The sequence below is a fragment of the Diuraphis noxia genome, unplaced genomic scaffold (genome assembly GCF_037042655.1).
Source record: "Diuraphis noxia isolate RWA-SAM2 unplaced genomic scaffold, SU_Dnox_SAM2 contig0003, whole genome shotgun sequence".
Classification (NCBI taxonomy): Eukaryota; Metazoa; Arthropoda; class Insecta; order Hemiptera; family Aphididae; genus Diuraphis; species Diuraphis noxia.
The window spans coordinates 81,827,845-81,848,675 of record NW_028301713.1 but is presented as its reverse complement, the minus strand read 5'-3'; the positions used below and the strand labels follow the sequence as shown (position 1 = coordinate 81,848,675).

The 20,831-nt window shown below is 30.5% G+C and overlaps 1 protein-coding gene across 1 annotated transcript in view; it reads left to right on the top strand.

Annotated features, from left to right (window-relative positions):
* The window catches only part of LOC149057869 (uncharacterized), an 83,325-nt gene that overhangs the window by 49,145 nt on the left and 13,349 nt on the right, over positions 1 to 20,831 (top strand). The window contains exon 2 of the mRNA XM_089223963.1: positions 7,469 to 7,572. Within this exon, the coding sequence (XP_089080089.1) occupies positions 7,469 to 7,572 (104 nt within the window). The remainder of the gene's footprint in view (positions 1 to 7,468; positions 7,573 to 20,831) is intronic.

Below are 20,831 nucleotides of genomic sequence, written 5' to 3'. Positions count from 1 at the left end.
TGGTACAAACGATGATTTTTGCGGTACAAACCGGTACAAACAGAGTACAAACGATCGCCCCGGGTTTTTTTACGAAAGCTCAAAGTGGGGGTGCTGGCATGTCTCCAGCACCCCCAACTTAAAACGTTTGTAACTTTTTACAGCTTTTGGTACAAACGATGATTTTTGCGGTACAAACCGGTACAAACAGAGTACAAACGATCGCCCCGGGTTTTTTTACGAAAGTTCAAAGTGGGGATGCCGGGGACATGGACCTGGGCATTTCCGCGGGAACTGAGCTTTCAAAACTTTTCACGTGGCGCATTCGGAAACCGTTTAATATTGAAAGACGCACTACACAATAATGTTATGTCTATACGTCATATAATATGGAATACGTGAAATATGTGCGTGACTGACGATCGGAGTCGACGTTTGATGGGAATCAAAAATTTTAAAATATACTTATCCAAAGCAAAGTTTGTAATTTTATAGCCACCTTTCGAGTTACGGTAAACCGAAACATATTTAAAATGCGACCTCCCCGGTTAAAATGTTCAAAAAAAAATAATAGTTGGAACAAACATGGCGTGACACCCTGTAATGCCAGCAAGTCCGAAAATACAATACAAACGGGTTACAGCGGGGTACGTTTACGTGTCCACGCGCCGACCGGCGGAAAACAACTTGATAAACGCGCACTCTCCGTGCACATAACAACAATAATGATGATAATAATAATAATACTATATGGACATAATATTATTGCCGTTGTGATATATTGTAGATACGTATTTGTACGCGTGCATAATATAAATTAATTATCGACGATTTATTAACGCGTCTGTTTGGACGTTTTTTCCCCCTTCCCTATACGTGTGGGGTGGCCCAAACGACTACCTACAGTGTTTATACTTTTTCGTTATACTGACGTTATATTATAATAATACCCGAGACTCGTGGACTGCGGTAAATAACATATTAATATTATTGTATCATATTATTTTATCAGACATCACGCAAGAGTATGATGTATAGGTGGTTTGCCAAGCACCGATTAAAAGATGAACCGAAGGCGTTTCGTTATTTACTAATTTTCCACATAACGTCGTTGTCACGATCGAATCTCATTAGCCACAGGTGATTAAAGATTTCCGATCGGAGAAAATTTAGGATTACTATATTATACGCCTCGTTTGTTCTCACCCCGCCCATGGGATCTTGCGTGGTAAGTGTATCGTATAATATACACAAAGCGAGCTGTAATCGTGTTACACTTGTTACAGTTTCTTTTTTAATTCGTACTGTTGTACAGAGTCCGTCGGAACAAACGCGTGTTCTTCAAAATGATGCTACACTCTAAGTAATTTAAGTAAAAAAATGTTTTATTATATTAAAAATGCATACGCATATGCAGTTTTTGTTTATATGTAACAGAATTTAGGTTTTGAAAATAATGTCAGTCATCTGGCGCCCTTGAGCCACAAAGTAGGGATGCAGCCATTCGCGAAACGATCCTATATCGCGTCGATCAGCATCTGTCCGGAAACTTTTCTCACCACTTGAGTGATCTCGTCTTTTAATTCATCAAGGGTTCTAGGATTTTATTGGTAGACTTTTGATTTTATGTGACCCAACCAAAAAAAATTACATGTCGTCAAGTCAGGGGAGTAATAAGGGGGCCACGGAATGTCCCCAAAACGCCAAATGAGCCATATGTATGATATTATTTTCAAAACTTAAATTTTGTTACATATAAAAAAACTGCATATGCATTTTTTTGAAAAACATGCGTTTGTTCTGACGGACTCTGTGTATAATCTATATGTATTATGTATATTATCCTATGTATAATACTATAATTATTGTTCATAGATGTGCGTTTTATTCAATGCAAAAACTTTTATTGTTCTGCACCAGTCCTAAACAGTTAATGGAAACATATTGGATTTTTTCAGAGAACTTTTTATTTTTACTGGCACTGCTGACTATTTAATTATATACTGGGTGAGGGGCAGGTGGCAAGAAAGTGCTTCACGAGCTATACTATCACAGGAAGTTAACAAATTATATTGGAAATTTGTGGCCACATGGCGCATAACATTTTAACAATTAAATTATATAAGCAATGAACAACATTGTATTTTATGATTCAATAACCCATAATTCACAGATTATATGCAAAATAATTACTAAAACTGTGTGCATATTATATTATATTAGAGTAGGTGCTTACTGGTACCAATAAATTAAAAATTCAGGGCCTGGGTGCATAATAATAAACAAAGTGTACATTGTTGGAAAACTCAATGAAAATACTGTTCTACGATTGTTTCTAATCCCAATGAGATGACGACTTCGATATCAATGATCTGTTATCATCTATCAAATTCTGTTCTGAATTTAAATGTTTTTAAGACGTTTTAACGTTAAATTGAAATTCGAAAATAAAAGCCTATAATTTAAATCAGATGATTGATAATGAAGTCGTTATTTCATTAAGATTAGAGCCAATCGTAGAACATCATTTTCATAGGGTTCTCTAACAACTTACACTTTTTTATGTGCGGCCTTAGTATATATATGGTATATTATCTATATTATCTATAACCCAGTTAAGTATACCTGCAGAGATTAATATAATATATCATATTAGTTTCGTTATTAAGTGTAATATTTATTAGACATAATGATTATAAACAATTTATTTTTACTTCTTCACCAGTATACCTAATCTTTTCCATTGAATAACTATATGGACTCAATGATTTTTTCACTGAATCAATTTCAACTGTCAATACTTCTCCTAATTTGCTATCAATTCAACTAATAAAATCGAAATCGAAAAAAATGGACTACTACAGTTTTTTCCCAGCTTTTTCATGCTACAATTATTAATTATAAGTAAAAATGTTTGTTATCATGTGTACATCTATATAAAATATTAATGAACCTAACATATTTTTTTTTTTGTGTCATTGCGTTCGCACTATAGGTTAGGTTCATAAGGTTAGGTATATATAAATACAATAATATTAATAATATTGTTACCAAAAACTGTGTTTGATCTTTAAAAATATATTGTCCGTTCTTAATCTTAAAATAGTCTAGTGTCTACATTATTTTAAAGATAGTTACATACAAATGTATTGAATCAATACGTTTTATTTACATATCATCATTCATCATTATGTTCAGAATGTTCAGATTTATCTGTCGTAAGGGTCATAATCATTTAGCTATAAATTCTTATAATATCCATATAACTAGTAGGTATGTATTATCTGTGAAACTTGAAATATTTTTAGTTTAATTTTTAATAGATTTTGTAGAATTGATTTTTAATAACTAATAACTTATATTTCGATGGATATACTGAGCATTTAATACCTGTTAGTTGTGGTTCATCATAAAATAATTTGATAATAACGAGTAGTTGAATGATTATTTTTAAGGCCTTAGATATGTATGTATACCTACCTATATAAAGTATTAAATATGGTTATAAAACATACGAATCGCATTGTATTTTAAAATAAAATAATACGTTTGATTGAATGAATGACCTATAAATTAATAAACAAAAAATGTTATACTTAAAATAGTAGAGCATAGATTTCGATTGGATTAAATTTATTTTAATTAATATACAGACTCAATGAAAATTTAAAATAATACACGAGAAGAAATTATTTTTTCTCTAAAATAAAATTCATTGAAAATATTATTTGATAAAAATACTTTTAACTCGACTAATAGTTAATTGAAATATCATTAAAATAAACGTAAAAACATAGATAATATTTTTACCTTTAAATTTGATAGTAAGTATATAGTATTAAACTCTAAGATTAGTTCTGATGAACACAAATTTGGTATGCCATACATGGTGTACATAATATATAAAGTAGAGACAACACTTATCTTAGGAGTGTGGTGTCCTCTTATAGACTTAGACTTACGTAAAAGTAGATGAGGTACGAAAAAGAACCATATAGATATATATTATTTGACTTGAAACGTAACGTTTTAGTAATTAAACATAAAAAACGTTTTTATCTACTTTAAAAAATATTTTAATGTTCCATAGTATAGCGTCGTAACTTGTTTTCTTCGAAGTAAAACAGTTAGTTTCTAGTTAAACGGAACGCATTTTATTGATGCTCTTAATTTTCAAGTTTTTATTATTTATTTGTAAAATATTTAACTAATCCACGGGACATTAAGATAAACTGTTCTCTAAAAGCGTTTTTTTCTACTCGCGCGATTCGTAAGTAGATTTTTACACAACATTGCACTTTCATTATGTACAAAATAGTTGTTGGTGATGGGATGTTTTTACGTTTTCTATAACTAAATCTTAAAGATTTTGTATATAGTATACCCCTACTTATATAAATGGGTATTTTCAATGAGGATGAGTAATGTTATGTATGCACGTGTACACGCTATAAGTGTACGTGTAAAAAATGTGTGTGGTGCTTTTAAAAATATAATTTTAATGGTATATAATACTATCACCATATAGTTTGTTCAGCCTGAAAAATGAAGCATACTTTAGAATCATTAGTCATAATTATTATTTTTGATCGGATTTCAACGGATTACCGCCACGTAGAACGTGATAATACGAATATATCTACCTGTTATTCGTTTGGATTTTCGAATACTTCACACGCACACTGCGACATATTATTATACATGTTACATGTATATGTGTATGCATGCATACGATGTGTTCGTAAGTCCATTGTGTGCGGAATCCGCATCGTCGGGAAAGCGTCGTCGCTTAAAGTCGTTATGGCCGGAAATTTTTCAAATAAGGGGAGAACATAACATTATTATTATAAATGGACGCGGTCTTAACGTATCAAACTCATCGGGCGGTATTGTGTGAAAATGAAAAACGCGCCGCATTATAAACACAATTGATAGGCATACACGCGCTTACGCCGCGTTGTTTGTCAACGGTATAATATTATGTACTCATATCATTCTTATACATATATATATATATTATGTTACGTGCTTTGATATAATAATAATATATATATAAATCCGTTGGTTTACGGAGGAGCGATTCCGCCCGCCGCAAACGCATCTCGGGATAAAGGTCATAAAACGTTATACGCGTATACAATGCGAGTACAATGCGTCCGGCAATTTCACTTTTTAGACGCCTCTGTATTATACAGTATTTTCTATTATTTTCTTGAAAGCCCGTGTAATTTGGTCATAATCGTAAAATACTCGCACAGGGCGATAACTAAAAAAAATACCCAAATAAACACGAGTTTTTGTTCACGGTGACGGGACATACACATAAAGTTTGTTTTTGGATATAAAAATTTAAGCTGCAATGCATATCTATATAATAATGTGTGTGTGTGTGTATTAATCACGGTCAGTGGTTGGTGTGCAGCGGTGCCGGTCTCTATCCATATAATATAATATAGCTGGTGTCAATTTGAGTAAAATTCCTGAATCCCACTCGAGATCGGAACAATACTCTAGGGTTCAGATAAGGATAAGTGTTTTATTATTTTCCCTTTAAATTCAAATTTGTGTTAATGAGCTTGGGAGTCACATATAAATATGTTCTCATACACACACATATACGGTATATAATATATTACATTATACATACTACGAACCGGTTGCCGCACAGGAACCTTATGGTACCTACTATTTTTCTGACCGCCAACTATATAATAATATTAAATGCATTTAATATTCTAATCGATTTCGAACAGGCGCCTCCTTTTTACCGACGGTTATTCTTTTGAATCCGATGCTTTAAATGCAACCGCCAACCGCCCCCTTCTATATAATAAACGTTTTCGGTTACACATCAATGATGATAATAAAAATAATAATTTTATTATTATATTATTTTTATATGGATCGTCGTTAGAAACTTATACAAGTAAAAATAATAATAACTATTCGACTCGTTAGCCTTAACGCGGTCTTCTCTCTATAATGGACTCATTTACGTAGTGAAATATGTTTATGAGGTTCACGATACAGGCCAGTCAGAAAACGATTTTGCCATCTAATATGAATATCCGGTTTTAACAACTGCAATATTATATAAAACTATTGAAGGGACTCATTTGGCTGTTATGTATATGCACGTTTACGATAATCTCAATTATTATGTATTTTTTTTTTTTACACAACAGACAAATCTAATGGCAAAACGGAAAGATGTTTTCGTGTTTTAAACAGCTAGGTTATGGGAACATTTATTGTTAAATTTTATTACGTTAAAATAATATATGAACTATGATCTTGAGTTAGTTCGTTTTAAGCTGCCATGAGTTCCTATACACAAATTACCTATAAATAGTGCCTATAACTTATTGTATAATGTTGTTTTTAACTCTCCGTCACTTTTTATAAAAAATATTTTCTATGAATCATTAAAAAGCTTAAAATATGTCCACTATAAGACATAATATTATACATTTTTATATTTTAACTAACTTTATTTATACATATAAAGGTACATTTTAGCATCATAATCTACGATATTATAGCTAACGAAATGGCATAAACACCACAGATTGAATATAATATAACTTATATTACTGCAGTTATATGTGTATTTTATTATATTCTATAGTCTATACGACAATAAAGTATGCATTTTTAGAATATTATACGATCAATTCAGCGCAATAGCAACTATTATTTAGAAAACATTAATTATTATTATTCGTGTTTATTACCTGTCCTATTTATTTTATTATGGAAAAATGTTCCAACTAAAGCCAATCACTGTTATGGGAAGTTGGGAATATTGAGTCGATCGGCTTATATTTTATTTACAGTCGATTATAATTATTATACGGCGTTATCGTGATGTTGATTACTACGAAGATGCGATATAAACAATGTAAAAACTTATGCACTACTTTATTATGATATTGTTATTCTATAGGTACAATAACAATAGGTATTTAAAACATAGAAAAAAAACCACAACGTAACTGCATTATATTATGATCGATCAAGGCCTTTAATTAGATATGAGTAATTATTCGTGATTAATTAGGTACGTGATGTTTATTGGAATTTCGATAGCATTTAAATGTTACTCTGGATCGTCGGAAAAATAATATGTAAATCTATTTTTTGGCGCCACATATTATCACACAGCTGCGGCATATTGTATGGTTGTCAACTTTCATTATAACTATACTTATATCATTATAATCGTCATCCTGTTTAATCGCTACAATAATTTGTATAATGTAATAAGATCTGTATGCCAAAACTTTTTACTAAACAATGGAACGTGTCACACGTTTATAAATAAGTATGGGCGCCAGGCGCCTAGGTGGTATATACATATATGTATATTCATTTGGTACCATATAATATATATGAGTTTTATACACCACATATCATATACTTGTACCAGTTGTAACGTATGTACGCGTGCATTTATATTTATGAATTTAATTTTTTTTTTTTTTTTCAGTTATCCTGCAAAGAACTTCTGTGAACATGGGACAGCTAAACATCCAAGGCGTAGCGACGTGTATGTACTTGTGCATGGACGCATGCGGCTTACTTTACGGCTCGGTAAGGCAATCATGCATATTATTATAATAATGAATAGGTACCTAGAAATTACAATATTTACAATCTACAGATTGTTATTATATATTTATATTATTATATATGATACCATTTTTCATATAGTACCTATGATAATATCAAAACGTGGCCTCGACTTAAATAGTGCAGACACAATCTCGTCATATTGTACCCATACCTATATTATATACAACAATATATTATAATACACAATATAGAAAATCTTTAAAAACAAAAAAGATGATCGTTGCTCGTAATAATGCGTTTGTTTATCGAATTATCGTTTTTTGGTTGTAATTAAATAATGATGATAAAGCGATATAGCATATTAATATACTATAGGTAACAGCTGGTATAATATTGCGCGTGTGCGTGTTTTCTGTACACATCTTATCGAGCAGCTTTACAACCTATTTGTGACAATTATAGTCGCATCATTGCCTGTAGCAGTAATTTTTTTCTCATACGAACCACCGTACTATTATACTTAAGTACATATTGTAAATACATGTAGACCTATAATATAGTAAGGTACTCGGGGCGTAATTTCAGTTTTTTTTTCGGATTATGCAAGGTTTTAAGCCGGCCATATTGAATTTTCACCAAACCATATGAATATAAAAATACCTGCTATGCACATTATACGGCTTTTGATTTTTTTTTCCCCCAAATGGTTAGAAGCAATTTAAAAAAACTAAAAGATAGCGAATAATTGATTACCTTTTGTAAAAATCAATTAGTAATATTAATATATTATGCATGAAAAGGTTGAAGAAGATAAATACAAGAAAAAATAAAAGTCCATAATATTAATTATCATTATTTTTATATTTATAGTTTTTGTACAAGCAAATTTCTCTAAAACAGTTATTATTATATTTAAAAAAAAAATCTGCCAGGTAATTTTAAAAATATAACGTATTGTAATCGTTATTTGGATTTTATATTTATTAGTTTATTACTGTTTTCACTTATCATTTACTGTAATAAAGGGTTCAAACAAAACACCCTGACGCCCAGTAGTGTAGCCAGGATTATGAAATGGAGGTTTAAATATAAATCAGCTAAGTTTTTTACAGTTTTTACACATAAAATATTATATATTTTAAAAAAGCAAAAGGGAGGGTTAACACTTAACACCCCCCCCCCTGGATACGCCCTGCTGACACTTACCTCACGACACCAAAATATGACGCCACTATGTTCGTGAATTTGGTCTTACGTACAATGTGTCACCAACGTTTTATTTGAATTGTATCTCGTATATTGCTGGACATATATAATAATGTGTGGTATATAGTGTCAACTGGCCGTGTAATGAATAATAAATTGCGATTTTCAAAGCCTTATGGAAGTGTTTAAAACTTTACATGACTAAATAATATCATTGTAATTTAATGCCAATCGATTTTATTGATTTTTATTTTTTGATTGTGATCTCGCTTCTATTTGGTCTTGCGTATAAACAAAATGTAGGTAATACCTACCTATTACAAGTTTTATATAACACATTATAATATTCGATAATATCGATACGTGTATACTTTTCGTGTGGGTCTTTACACGTAGCACGGAAAAATATATGATGTTAATATATAATATCTATTAAAATATTGTGATACGTAACTAGGACGACGTTCGTTCTTAATGTGCTATATATGTTTAGCAGAAATATGCACGAGTATAGTGACAGTGATTTAATCTAAACTATACACAAAACCCGTGTATTTTGTATCTGGTTTATCTTAGTGAACAGTTGTAGAACTTCGTTTCGAATGAAAATCATTATAAATCAAACACATGAAACATAACGTGTCCAAAAATGTATAATTTGCATTCTGGTTAGATATATTAGGATGCACGTCTTGTAAAAAATAAAATTATATTTGACAGCACGCAACTGACATATGTATATAATAGAATGTAGTATTTTGACAGATTAAACGTTTCGGGTTTTTTTTTTTACATAGGTACTTAATAATTTCATAAAGTTTGAAAAAAATAGTTATACATTTTTTAAAAATTTATTTAATTTTAACACCTACGTAAAATATTTTGATATTTGATCGGTGTATATATTATTATAATTTATAGCACATAATATTCTGTCCAATATACATACGATGATATTGATAAAAAATATCAGAATGTGCCATGAACTATTAAAGTTATTTAAAATTATAAACATTTTAATTTGTGAACGCGTATCAATAATATCATATTCATATATTATGATCATCGTTCCACGTTTCGAATATAATATGCTATATGTGTATACTGTTTACGAGTAGTGTAAATGAACGTCAGTCGTTGCACTTTAATTTTAAATTGATTGGAATTTTTTTTTGTTTAATAAAAAAAAAAAAATTGCAACTCCTTAATGGCTTATCAATTGTTAAATATTCCGACTACTAATTTTAATTTAATTGAATTTAAATATTTCAATGAACTATTAGACTGGTTTATCGATCATATAATATATACAGAGTGCGGAGAACAAATTATAATATTTACCTGTTGGAATTTACTATGAGAGAAGATGTATAATATACTGTACTGGCGTTAATAAATTTACGGTGAAAATACTCGGGCATTTATTTTAATAGGATATGAACGATTTATAATTTGTTCGTATAATTCAAAATTAATATAGGTATATTATGGCGCAAAATAATCGTTTTAAAAATATGAAAATGTATAATTTACTCATAGAATTAACTGTATAATAGTATAGCCGAGTAGTGTGTAGACTGTATCACGCTGTACCGAATAGCAGAATAGTTGATAAATATTTATCATCATGCGTGTTACCTGTATTATTTTCAAACACAGCTTCGGTAAATTATTGTTATTATTTGTTCATAATTATTGGTTATTAGTAACTACGTGTTATTATTTTATCGTCTAGTATAATTGCTTCGAAATCACGGCGCGGTACACACATTATAACAATTGTAAGAAATAAGTATAACGTGTGCATTCGTCCGCGATCGATATGCGAGTTATTATCGACATTATATTATTTACTAATCAATGATCATAATTAACGTTTTGGGAGCGGGGAAGGTTCTCTGTCGGTTTCCAATTCAAGAGATTAATCGATTATTCGATTAATCATTGAAATGGATTTTGATTTTGTTTTACTTTCTAATGATGTACAATATAAACTTCAGCCTAGGTATAGATTACCTGCGATTGCGTAGGTATACAAAAACAGCGGCATTAGCTGTGAGTAGTACGTAAATATTGAGTTGTACAATATCATATTTTGTTCCTCGCGTATTTTTTAAACAAAATAGTATAGATAATATATTTAAATATTATGAGCTAGGTATTCGATGAGATTATAATATACTAACGATAAAAAACGATTTTCTTTGCTGACGCGATACGTTTAGACAAAAATAAATTAAAAAAACCTCCACACGACATTGCGCGTGTGTCTCACCTAAAGTTAAAATAATTATAATCAAAAAAAATTTAAAAAATCCGTTTCCATTTAATCATGTTAAACTCATTCGTCACACTGCGTACACGCATACTTCGTTGCGTAATTTAATTGGGGACAGTTAATCCAAGTCGAGTTATAACACAATCAATGAGTTGACATCACATATATGTATATGTGTGTGTGTACCAAAGCAGTGGTGGCTATCGGCTGATGTTGCGACCGAACATTGTTATAATTAGTGATACATGTACGGACGTTGAACTCGGCGAAACAATAATACGAATCACATATTATATGAATCCGATGTCGCGGTCGTCTCGGATTCGCCAAACGAAATTTGTGGAAATGCTTCCTGTAAAATGTGCACCGTAGCTTATTTATGTGTGATGTGTATCTCAGTATTTAATTATTGTTATTGGTGTTGATTATATTATTATATAAGCGAATTACGAACTTGAAACGTACATATTATATTAAATTTACAACTAAAAATATATGATATTACATATTACTATGCACATTATACCGTGACATATATAATATACATTAAGGTATATATATATAAATTTTATAATCTTCGTTGACGTACGTTACATTGTCGAATGGTACTGATAGATCGCAGAAATTACATTGCGATAATATTTTCTTTATCATGCGTGTAATTTATATATTATACAGAGTGCCTGACAATATTTTTACCTATACTTGGTTCCTTCCGTATCTACGTATAATATACCCAGCTACAACTCACTATTATATTATAATATATACTCGCACATATTTTTGTATTTCAACACGTTTTTTACTTCGTATTTATACAGGAAAGTGTATCAATTATTATAATCCACGAATTTGTAAAAGTCTATGCACGGTAATTCATCAAACTTGTAAGCTATTTTTTATTCTCTAATAATTCGGTCACTCAAAATCTGATTTTAAAATTTTTTTAAATACCTATAGGTTCTAAAAGATGACCATGGTTTCAAATTCTTGAGAATTTTGTTCTGCTTGGAGTGTATTGTGCAGGAAATACAGAAATCTGTTTTCAATACAAGAACATCCCTTTTCTGCTGCCAATGATTCATGAGTAATTTTTCTGAAAATGTTAATGTATCAAAATCAAAATTTAAACGATTACCTACCTAGTTGAGAATTTATTTACTCAGTCTATTAGGATAATATAATGTACTTTAGAAGATATGCTGTGGCTATGGTGATTTTAAAATTGAAATTACCTATTAATATTTATCTATCTATATTACAATAATCAATAAAAATAGCCAAGTATAATAGATACTAGTTCCAATATTTCATTAATTGTATCTTTGTAAACCAAATTAAGGACTGTTGTCCCTGGTAGAAACATCGTTATAACTGAAAAACTTCTCATTCGCATTTTAAATTAGATAGGCAGGTGGATACATCAAAATTTTCAAAAAATATTTGTATATTAGGCAAAAAAAGCATAATTTTTGGGACGAGCACGACAAGATACACCGTGTAAACTTTAATGCAATGGACTTTTTTTAAAATTATTATTTCGTTCGTATTTCACCCATTATATGCACTGTCTGATCATCACAGCTCGATCGTAATGATGTCGCGTTATATGCTCAGTGGACATAATTCTCCGCTTCTATACGCATATCAATGAAATCGGTTTATATAATAATGTAATAATCATTCATAATCTTCCCATTATATTAGATAGGTATATATTATTGCTATGTGATTATATTTTCTACGACGCTGTGCGGTCGCCCATACGCGTTTATACAATAACATATAATAATAATATATTCATTACGGGTCCACGTGCTTTAAATCGTGCCGACTGTACATGTATATGTGCTATATACACAATAATTGTGACGCACAGCCGCGATCGTGTTATTTATTATTATTATTACTATCACAGCTTTTTTTTTTTTTTTTTAATTTAAAAACGCGTAATCAAAGATGGTAATCAAAATTAATTTTTCCAACACGTACTTGTTCACTGTTTATCAAATATATAATAATATTATGTAGTAATGTACCGATCTAGTTTTACTCGGTAGTTCACTTTTTTATACCTATCTATTATAATAGCTAATAGATTATATTGCTTATATATATATATTTAACTATAGGAATCTCTATAATATTATACGTAATAATATAATTTGTCTTTGTTCTTTTGCTACGAGAAAAAAATATGTTTTAACAAGATTTATTTTAAAATAATTTACAAGAAGTCTCAATAATAGTATAAAATATATATAACATATATATATATATATAAAAACACCAGACCACGTGATTAAAAAAAAACTCGTTTTACCTAAATTACTGGGACGTCCGATTACACTTTTCGCTATATACACTGCAGTCCGCAGCTACATTTATATAATAATATTACAGCGCTTTAAAAGCAATCGCCGCGCTATATATGGTGAAGGGCACACACAAGCATAAATACCTACGTATATGTATACCTATATAATAATGTATAAGATATCACACAGTTTATAAACACAGTATAGTGATAACGCGTAATGTCTGAACGAGCCGTAGAAATTCGACACTGTATTACAACCATCGGGAAAAATGAAATCGATTCGCAAAAAACAAATTAATGGTTTAGACGACGGGCAATAGTTGGTTTCCCGGGCACATAATAATAGTTATTTTATTCGCTCCATCGTCGTTTAATCTTGATCGCACGTCGGTAGTAAAATATACGAATATATTGTTGTCCGGTCGGCCGATTTGTACGTATATTGGGAGGACGTCAATTTCTCACGTCTTTATTATACACATCGAGAATATTACCCTAACCATCCGGTGATTTACATCCTATCGTCGTCGTATATTTTAGCGTCTCCGTTGGACTAATAATTACTTAATCATATTATATTATACATCACATGATGTTATGTGATAGCATGTCCATGTTTCTCCTATTACAGCTATGCGTATTAGGTAAGCTTTAACAGTTTAAATGGACTTTTTTCTGTCGAAAAGTTCTACTCGTAATATCACTAAGACTTAAGTTTATTTAAAAAGTAACTATGATTGTTAGTGTTCACTATTCTGAACAAGTAAATGTATAATATCCTTTTAATTCTTTGGAAGCTTTTCATTTAGAGAGTAATTTTAATGTTTTCTGTTAAAATATTTGAACACGAAACCTACACATTTTGTCTGTGTTCAGAATCGTTATTCATTTTTATCATATATATATATATATACACTTGAATATTGAGGTCAGCTACTTGATTTTTACGACAGGTAACATGAATTATTGTTTGTAGTAGTAAATACTTGAATTTTTTTCCTGTAAAAACTCAAATGATAGGTAATACTGCTCGACGAATAAGTCGATTCATTTTGTATAAAATCCTTCATATAAAGTGGTATATCATGTGCAGCTATTATATTTTCTACAAATATTACAACTAGGTTTGATTGAAAGGTATATGTTTCCTTACAGAAATCATATTGTCATTTATTGGTTGATTCGTACATGTTATATAGAAATAGAAAATGCACGTCAATAAAAAAAGAGAAATTTTAAAATAATACCCCATGCGTGCTGTATTCCACAAAATAAGAAGTAGCTTGGACTGTTTGGAGAGTAGATTATGAACTCTTTATATAGATTTAAATATTAGAACTCTATAATAAAATAACTGTAAATATAATTATATGCAAAGAGCATTAAAGCGGAACCCCATTGAAAACCAAAGAAACAATAACAATGATTGCTTTAAATCCACTAGTTTGTATTAGGTATACTTACTGTATTAGTTAATAATTCTATTATTCGTCATCGTCAACGTGGTAATATAGACATTATAGTGTCATAAGTGGTAACTCTAGCTTAAATTTAGTCGTGTCATCTCTTAAAAGAATTCAACGAAGTCCAATTATAGTACCTACCTATAAAATAAATTAAATTAATACAATGCACTATTATTGTTTGTGTGTACTTATACATCTAACCAATGTCAGATTTGGTAATTTTTAAACTGGTTGCATATAGGTACCTACTAAAAATGCTGAAACATTCCTTTTTTAGAGACGCTTTTCGTGATGGCCACGTTTCTCTATACACTAAAATATTGTATGTATCTTCTTATTTCTAAATTTATATTGTCTTCGTATTGTTCCCAGATAGTCAATCGGAACTCGGGGTGGGCGGGCGGAGTCGATCAAAGGCATATAGGCATACCATCCGACCCTATAGGTCTAAATTAAAACGTTTAAAAATCTTGTTGTCCCCGTCCGTCTTACTCCTCTCTTCACCACCCCTAAACAAAATCGTGTTTGTATGCACGCGCGCGCGTGTGTGTGTAGCGCCTAATTGAGAGGCTCGGAGTATTATTATAGTACTAGTATTTATTGCCACCTACAAATATACGGTTCGGTAAAAGCGTACGTCTAACCATAATTTTTACCACCTTGACAGTTATAGGGTGTGCCGACCAAATTAACCGGTATCATATGCATTCGATGTCCGACGGAGTGTTGTTTACGGTTTTTCTTCTCCCCCGAAAAAAAAAAATGAAACGTACAACAAAAAACAAAATGTGTATAAATATTGTCCTGAGGGTTTTTATTTTATATTTATTATATATGTGGTTTTTTTTTTTTTGTTTATTTGTTTGTTTAACAAACAGAGTCTTTCACACCAATTTATGACCGTAACAAAAAGAACACGCCGCGGTGGTCGGTGTCTTGTGTTTATATACTTTATCGTTTTCATCCCCCGCGCGATAATATTTCAGGGAGTTGAAAGTAATTTCTTATGTCAACCACTTGTGTCTGCACCTACTGCTGTTGCGGGGTAAGATCGGCGTTTGGCGGCAATAATATACCAAATTATTACCATGTCATGTGAGATGACCGTCGAAATGCAGTGACATGCACAAAACAATTTGTGTGTTAAACAATACTATATACACACCTGAAATCATTATCCACAGTACTCGAGTACTATATTGGTGATAATCAAGAGTGATTTTAAAATTGAAATTTAAAGTTATTTAATGATGTAAAAATGACAATAAATATTTTTAACTTTTCGATCAAGTCTTATGGCATAGGTATTACTTACTCCATATGTCGTGATGGTCCTTAAAAAATCCAAATTATTATCTGCCGGAAGCAGAATTGTACTTTTATGACTGATACAGCAGGAATCGTTTGATCTCGAGTAGTTCGACGAATAAAGTAAGAGAGATTTGAGAAACTTTCAAACGTTTGTAGACATTGGTTCAAACACTTTTTTAATTAAAACATCCCACGTACCTATATAGGATACTATACAGCCATTTTGTTATATCCATCTTTCATGTAACGTAACAAATTTACTTTCAGCACTTCACGTTTAGTTTCACTAGTTTGGAATATTAGAGTGAGTCTTATCTATTATGATGAAATTTGATGATCGGAACATCATCTGTATTAATTGTATGTGGGTTTTGTATTTGTATGGTTCAGTTCTAATAAGTGAGTTATGAGCATTTTTATTTTATGTTAAATAATGTACGAACAACTTGCTAAAAACTTGAACCACCGTAAAAAACCCTCATACAAACACGCAAATGATGTTCTTACGATCAAATTTCATAACAAGTCGATTCCCTATAAATTTAAACTAGCGAAGCTAAATGATGTGATCTTTTGAGAGTAAATTTGGTGTGTTACGCACTTTTAAGACGGAAACAACAAAGTCTAGTGTAGCGTTCTTTTCATAATTAATAGGGAAAATATAAATACAATATTATATTGAAAAATATGAATTCTTATGATATTGCAATTTATAATATTGCATAGTAGATAATTTTGTCACAATTGATTTTGTTGTTGTAATTGAGATTTTAGTAAAACATATAAAACATAATAATATATGATTTATAATTTTTCCTTTACCCAGGCAATTTATATTAATGATACGTTACTGCAGTCACAAACAAATTAAATATTTATATATTACCTATTAATTATTAACAAAAATAGTGCCAATTTAAATACATTTGCGATAAACTCCATAGAAATGGCAAATAACGAAAATATTAAATCACGTCAACAAAATTTTTTAATGTAATTACTATGTACTCATATTGTATACAACGTCAAAAGTTGTGTCTTTTAAATTTTCTCTTTTAAAAAAAAATACCTGTACATATTATTTTGAATTCATTTTTCATAATAATCATACGTAAGTACCTGTATCATACATAGAAGAAGGTTTATAACATTATAAAATATTCGAAAAAAAAACGTATATATATATATCATATGAGTAGGTACTTCATTACGTCATTTCAATAATACCGTACAAAGTAATAACTAAGAAAAACATCTTTTGTAGTATTTTACACAATGAATAATGATTTATAAGAAAAAAAACGGTATATTCTATAAATTATATGATATTTTAACGTAGGTACAACTCACTTACTATAAAGTACCTATTTACATTTTATTTGACTATCATAAAAAATACTGTTTTTGTTACACTTATTAAGATTTATAAAAATATATATACGTTGTACGTACCTACCTAAATGTATTATGTTTAATACGAATTAGCATAAAATGAGTATAAAACAGTATGATGACATAGCATATTTATCGCTATAGATCCGTGTATAGATATTATTATTACATTATATACTTTCTTAAAGTAAAAATTATTATCTACTACTCATGAATTTTTATTTTAATCGGCAATATACCGTTTTACCCCCTGGAACCGCTTTCGCGTTACTTTGTGAGAACAAATATATTATTCTCAGAATCATTAATCGAGTTCCATCAACTTGATTTCCTCCCACAACTTTGGTCAACGGCGAATGAAATATTATAATATAATGTTATAATGATAATAATATGTAATTTTTTTTTTTTAAATTAAATTAAATTTTTTAATTGTTGTATTAATTTATAAGATTGTTAGTAGGTACCTATTTACAAACAAAATATTGATACTAATGACAGTCACGATCTAAAAGCGTACTTTATTTGAGCCTCCAAATATAACTAGCTATGCATGTATAACAGTGCCGTGTTAAGGTGTAATTCCGCCAGGGGCACACATATTTTACCGTCTCATAACTCACCTCCTCCCCACCAAATTTGAAAAATGTAAGAAAAATTTGTACACGAATTTCGCCTATAGAATATTTTGAAATTTCGCCGCCGGATGCAAATACCCCCTTGCCCCTCGTAAAACACGTCTCTGTCGGATGTAACACACTTGCTTAATTATAATTATGAGTTATGATAACTTCAAACGGATTAAAAATTGATATGTTCATCTCGCCTAAATTCTTCTTATATTATAATTTACTAACATTGTAATTTCGTAAGTACTTTTTAATTCATAACAGGTGTAATGCCTAAAGCTGTCTTCTTGCTTTTATAGACTGCCAGCATTGTATAGCATTATATACGTATAATAATTTGGATGATAAAAAGGTCTTTAAGGTCTCTAAAAAAAAACATCTCATAGGCTTTATAGGCCACAAAAATGTTTTGTAATTAAATTATACGCAGTTTATTTTGAATATCTAATAATTATTTAAAACCTCTAATCACGATAATCGCGGGAAAGTACGAAAATTGTAAGTGAATACGGATTTTCCGTCATTTACCAGAAAATATGCGATACAGTGTATACCATTATCGTGTGCCCTTTTGCTAAAAAACAGTTAAAATGTGTTTGCATGCAAATGCAGTTTACGCGTCCGTCATATGTCGTAAAATCAAAACGGTTCTAAAATATGCTTTTCGTTTAACAACGGACTGCCGAGCATTTTCGTTATCTCTTCGCGGACTATCCAAAGCGCAGCGGCCAATACAAAATACAATGAGTACAATACAAGGACAAAAAGACACGAGAACTGGCAAAGTCTTATTGTTAAATGACGCAACGACTTAACAACACTCCGTGTGCAATATAATACTTGCGAGGACGTATAATATTGTAATATTTTATTTTTGCGCGCGTGCGTCTGGCTATCAATCGTTATTTTTGACACGATATAGTTTATGTAGTATTTATAGATAATACATATTGAGTCGTGTGCGAAGACAGAGAGACAGAGAGAGAGAGAGCTGCTCGAATGATAATAGAATTACATTGTACAATAATTAATATCATGTCTCTATAAATCAAAAAACGTAACGCGTTTTTGCGGCGGTTGGGCGAACAAGAAGTTCATTTTACATTTTTAAACGTTGTGGTTTAGCCACGAGCCATCGTATTAATTTATTTGTGATCTCATATTTTATTTGAACATTTCAGTGGCACCGTAATATTTCAATTTTATTTCGCGTAGTCGCAAAAAAAAAAATGGATACCTACCTACACCATTTACGTCGTATATATTATAAAATCGAATCTATGCCGTAGTTCATTTGTTTGTCATTTACGAGACACACTCGGACACGTTTCGGGAAAATTATGTATTTGATATTATAATGCGTATATTTTTTTCTACGGCACGCGCAATTTTACTTATGTCTACGACGGTGTCTGGTCGACTGTAATGTTTGAATGAAATCATTCTTAATAAAAGTCACATGCACAGAACGTCCGAAAACACTTGTAAAACGTATTCCTAAACACATAAAACCGCGTTAAAACGTACGATAAACAATGGCGCTTAATATTTCACACCTTTTCAGGTACGTTCGACACGTTTAGGATAATATACGAAACCAGTTTATACCGCGCCACTATAGGAGGTACCTGTTTGAACCATTCATGAAGAAATCTCCAATATATATATATATATTAGAAGCACTTCTGAAGTGAAAGCATGCGTAAAATTAAACCACGCTAAATATGTTATGAATTATAATATTAAAATATACCTATACAGCCTTATAGGCGTAGATACTATAAAAGGTACACCGTACACGACAACTCTATACGTACACAATAATTTCGGATCGAACGTAAGCTTTCCGACATTGACCCTAAACTCTGTACAGCTGGGCGGTAATTGTTTAATAATGATTGCAATAAATAAAAAATATATATATCAAGTACAAAACTTGTTATTAGTTTATTACTCATTGTATTATAACGTTTTAATTGTTGACCCTTACCTGCAGGATAAATCGTCGGAGGTAGAATACATAATAATGAATACTGGTCATACAGTGGTAATAACAACTTTGACTTTAGAGTAGCGTTTAGGTAACCTACATATTAATATGTGTTATGTTGTGATCGTGCGTCAAGGAACCATATCGCTATATACAATAATATATATTGTATACATAACAACATAGTGTTACAACACTTTAAGATTATATTACGATTTATTTTGAACGGATGTCGTGGAATATGCGTGAGCAGATAATCTGTAATGCTCTCGCTGAAGTGCAGGTTATACATTGAATAAAAAGTGATAAAAGAATACAACAATACATTAAAAAATCGTGATCCCGTATAGACTGCAGTTGAACGACTACGACTTATATTTTGTATAGAAAAAAAATAAGGGTATGAACTGAAATATGTACTTAAAAAATAATAATAGTAGGAAACAGAATTTTTGTATAATACCGGAGAAAATTTGACCGTACCCCATATTTCAAATAGTTACAAATTTAATATGTATCATTTTCATGATATTCTAGCATTAAGTGAAATAACAATAAAAATAACAATATTACGTAACAAATCATAGCAATACAAGTAATTTCTATACAAACAAATAAACGGAAGTTCTTCATAATTTAATCGTTTGGTGCAACCGTTTTGGAGATATTACAAAAATATCCCCAT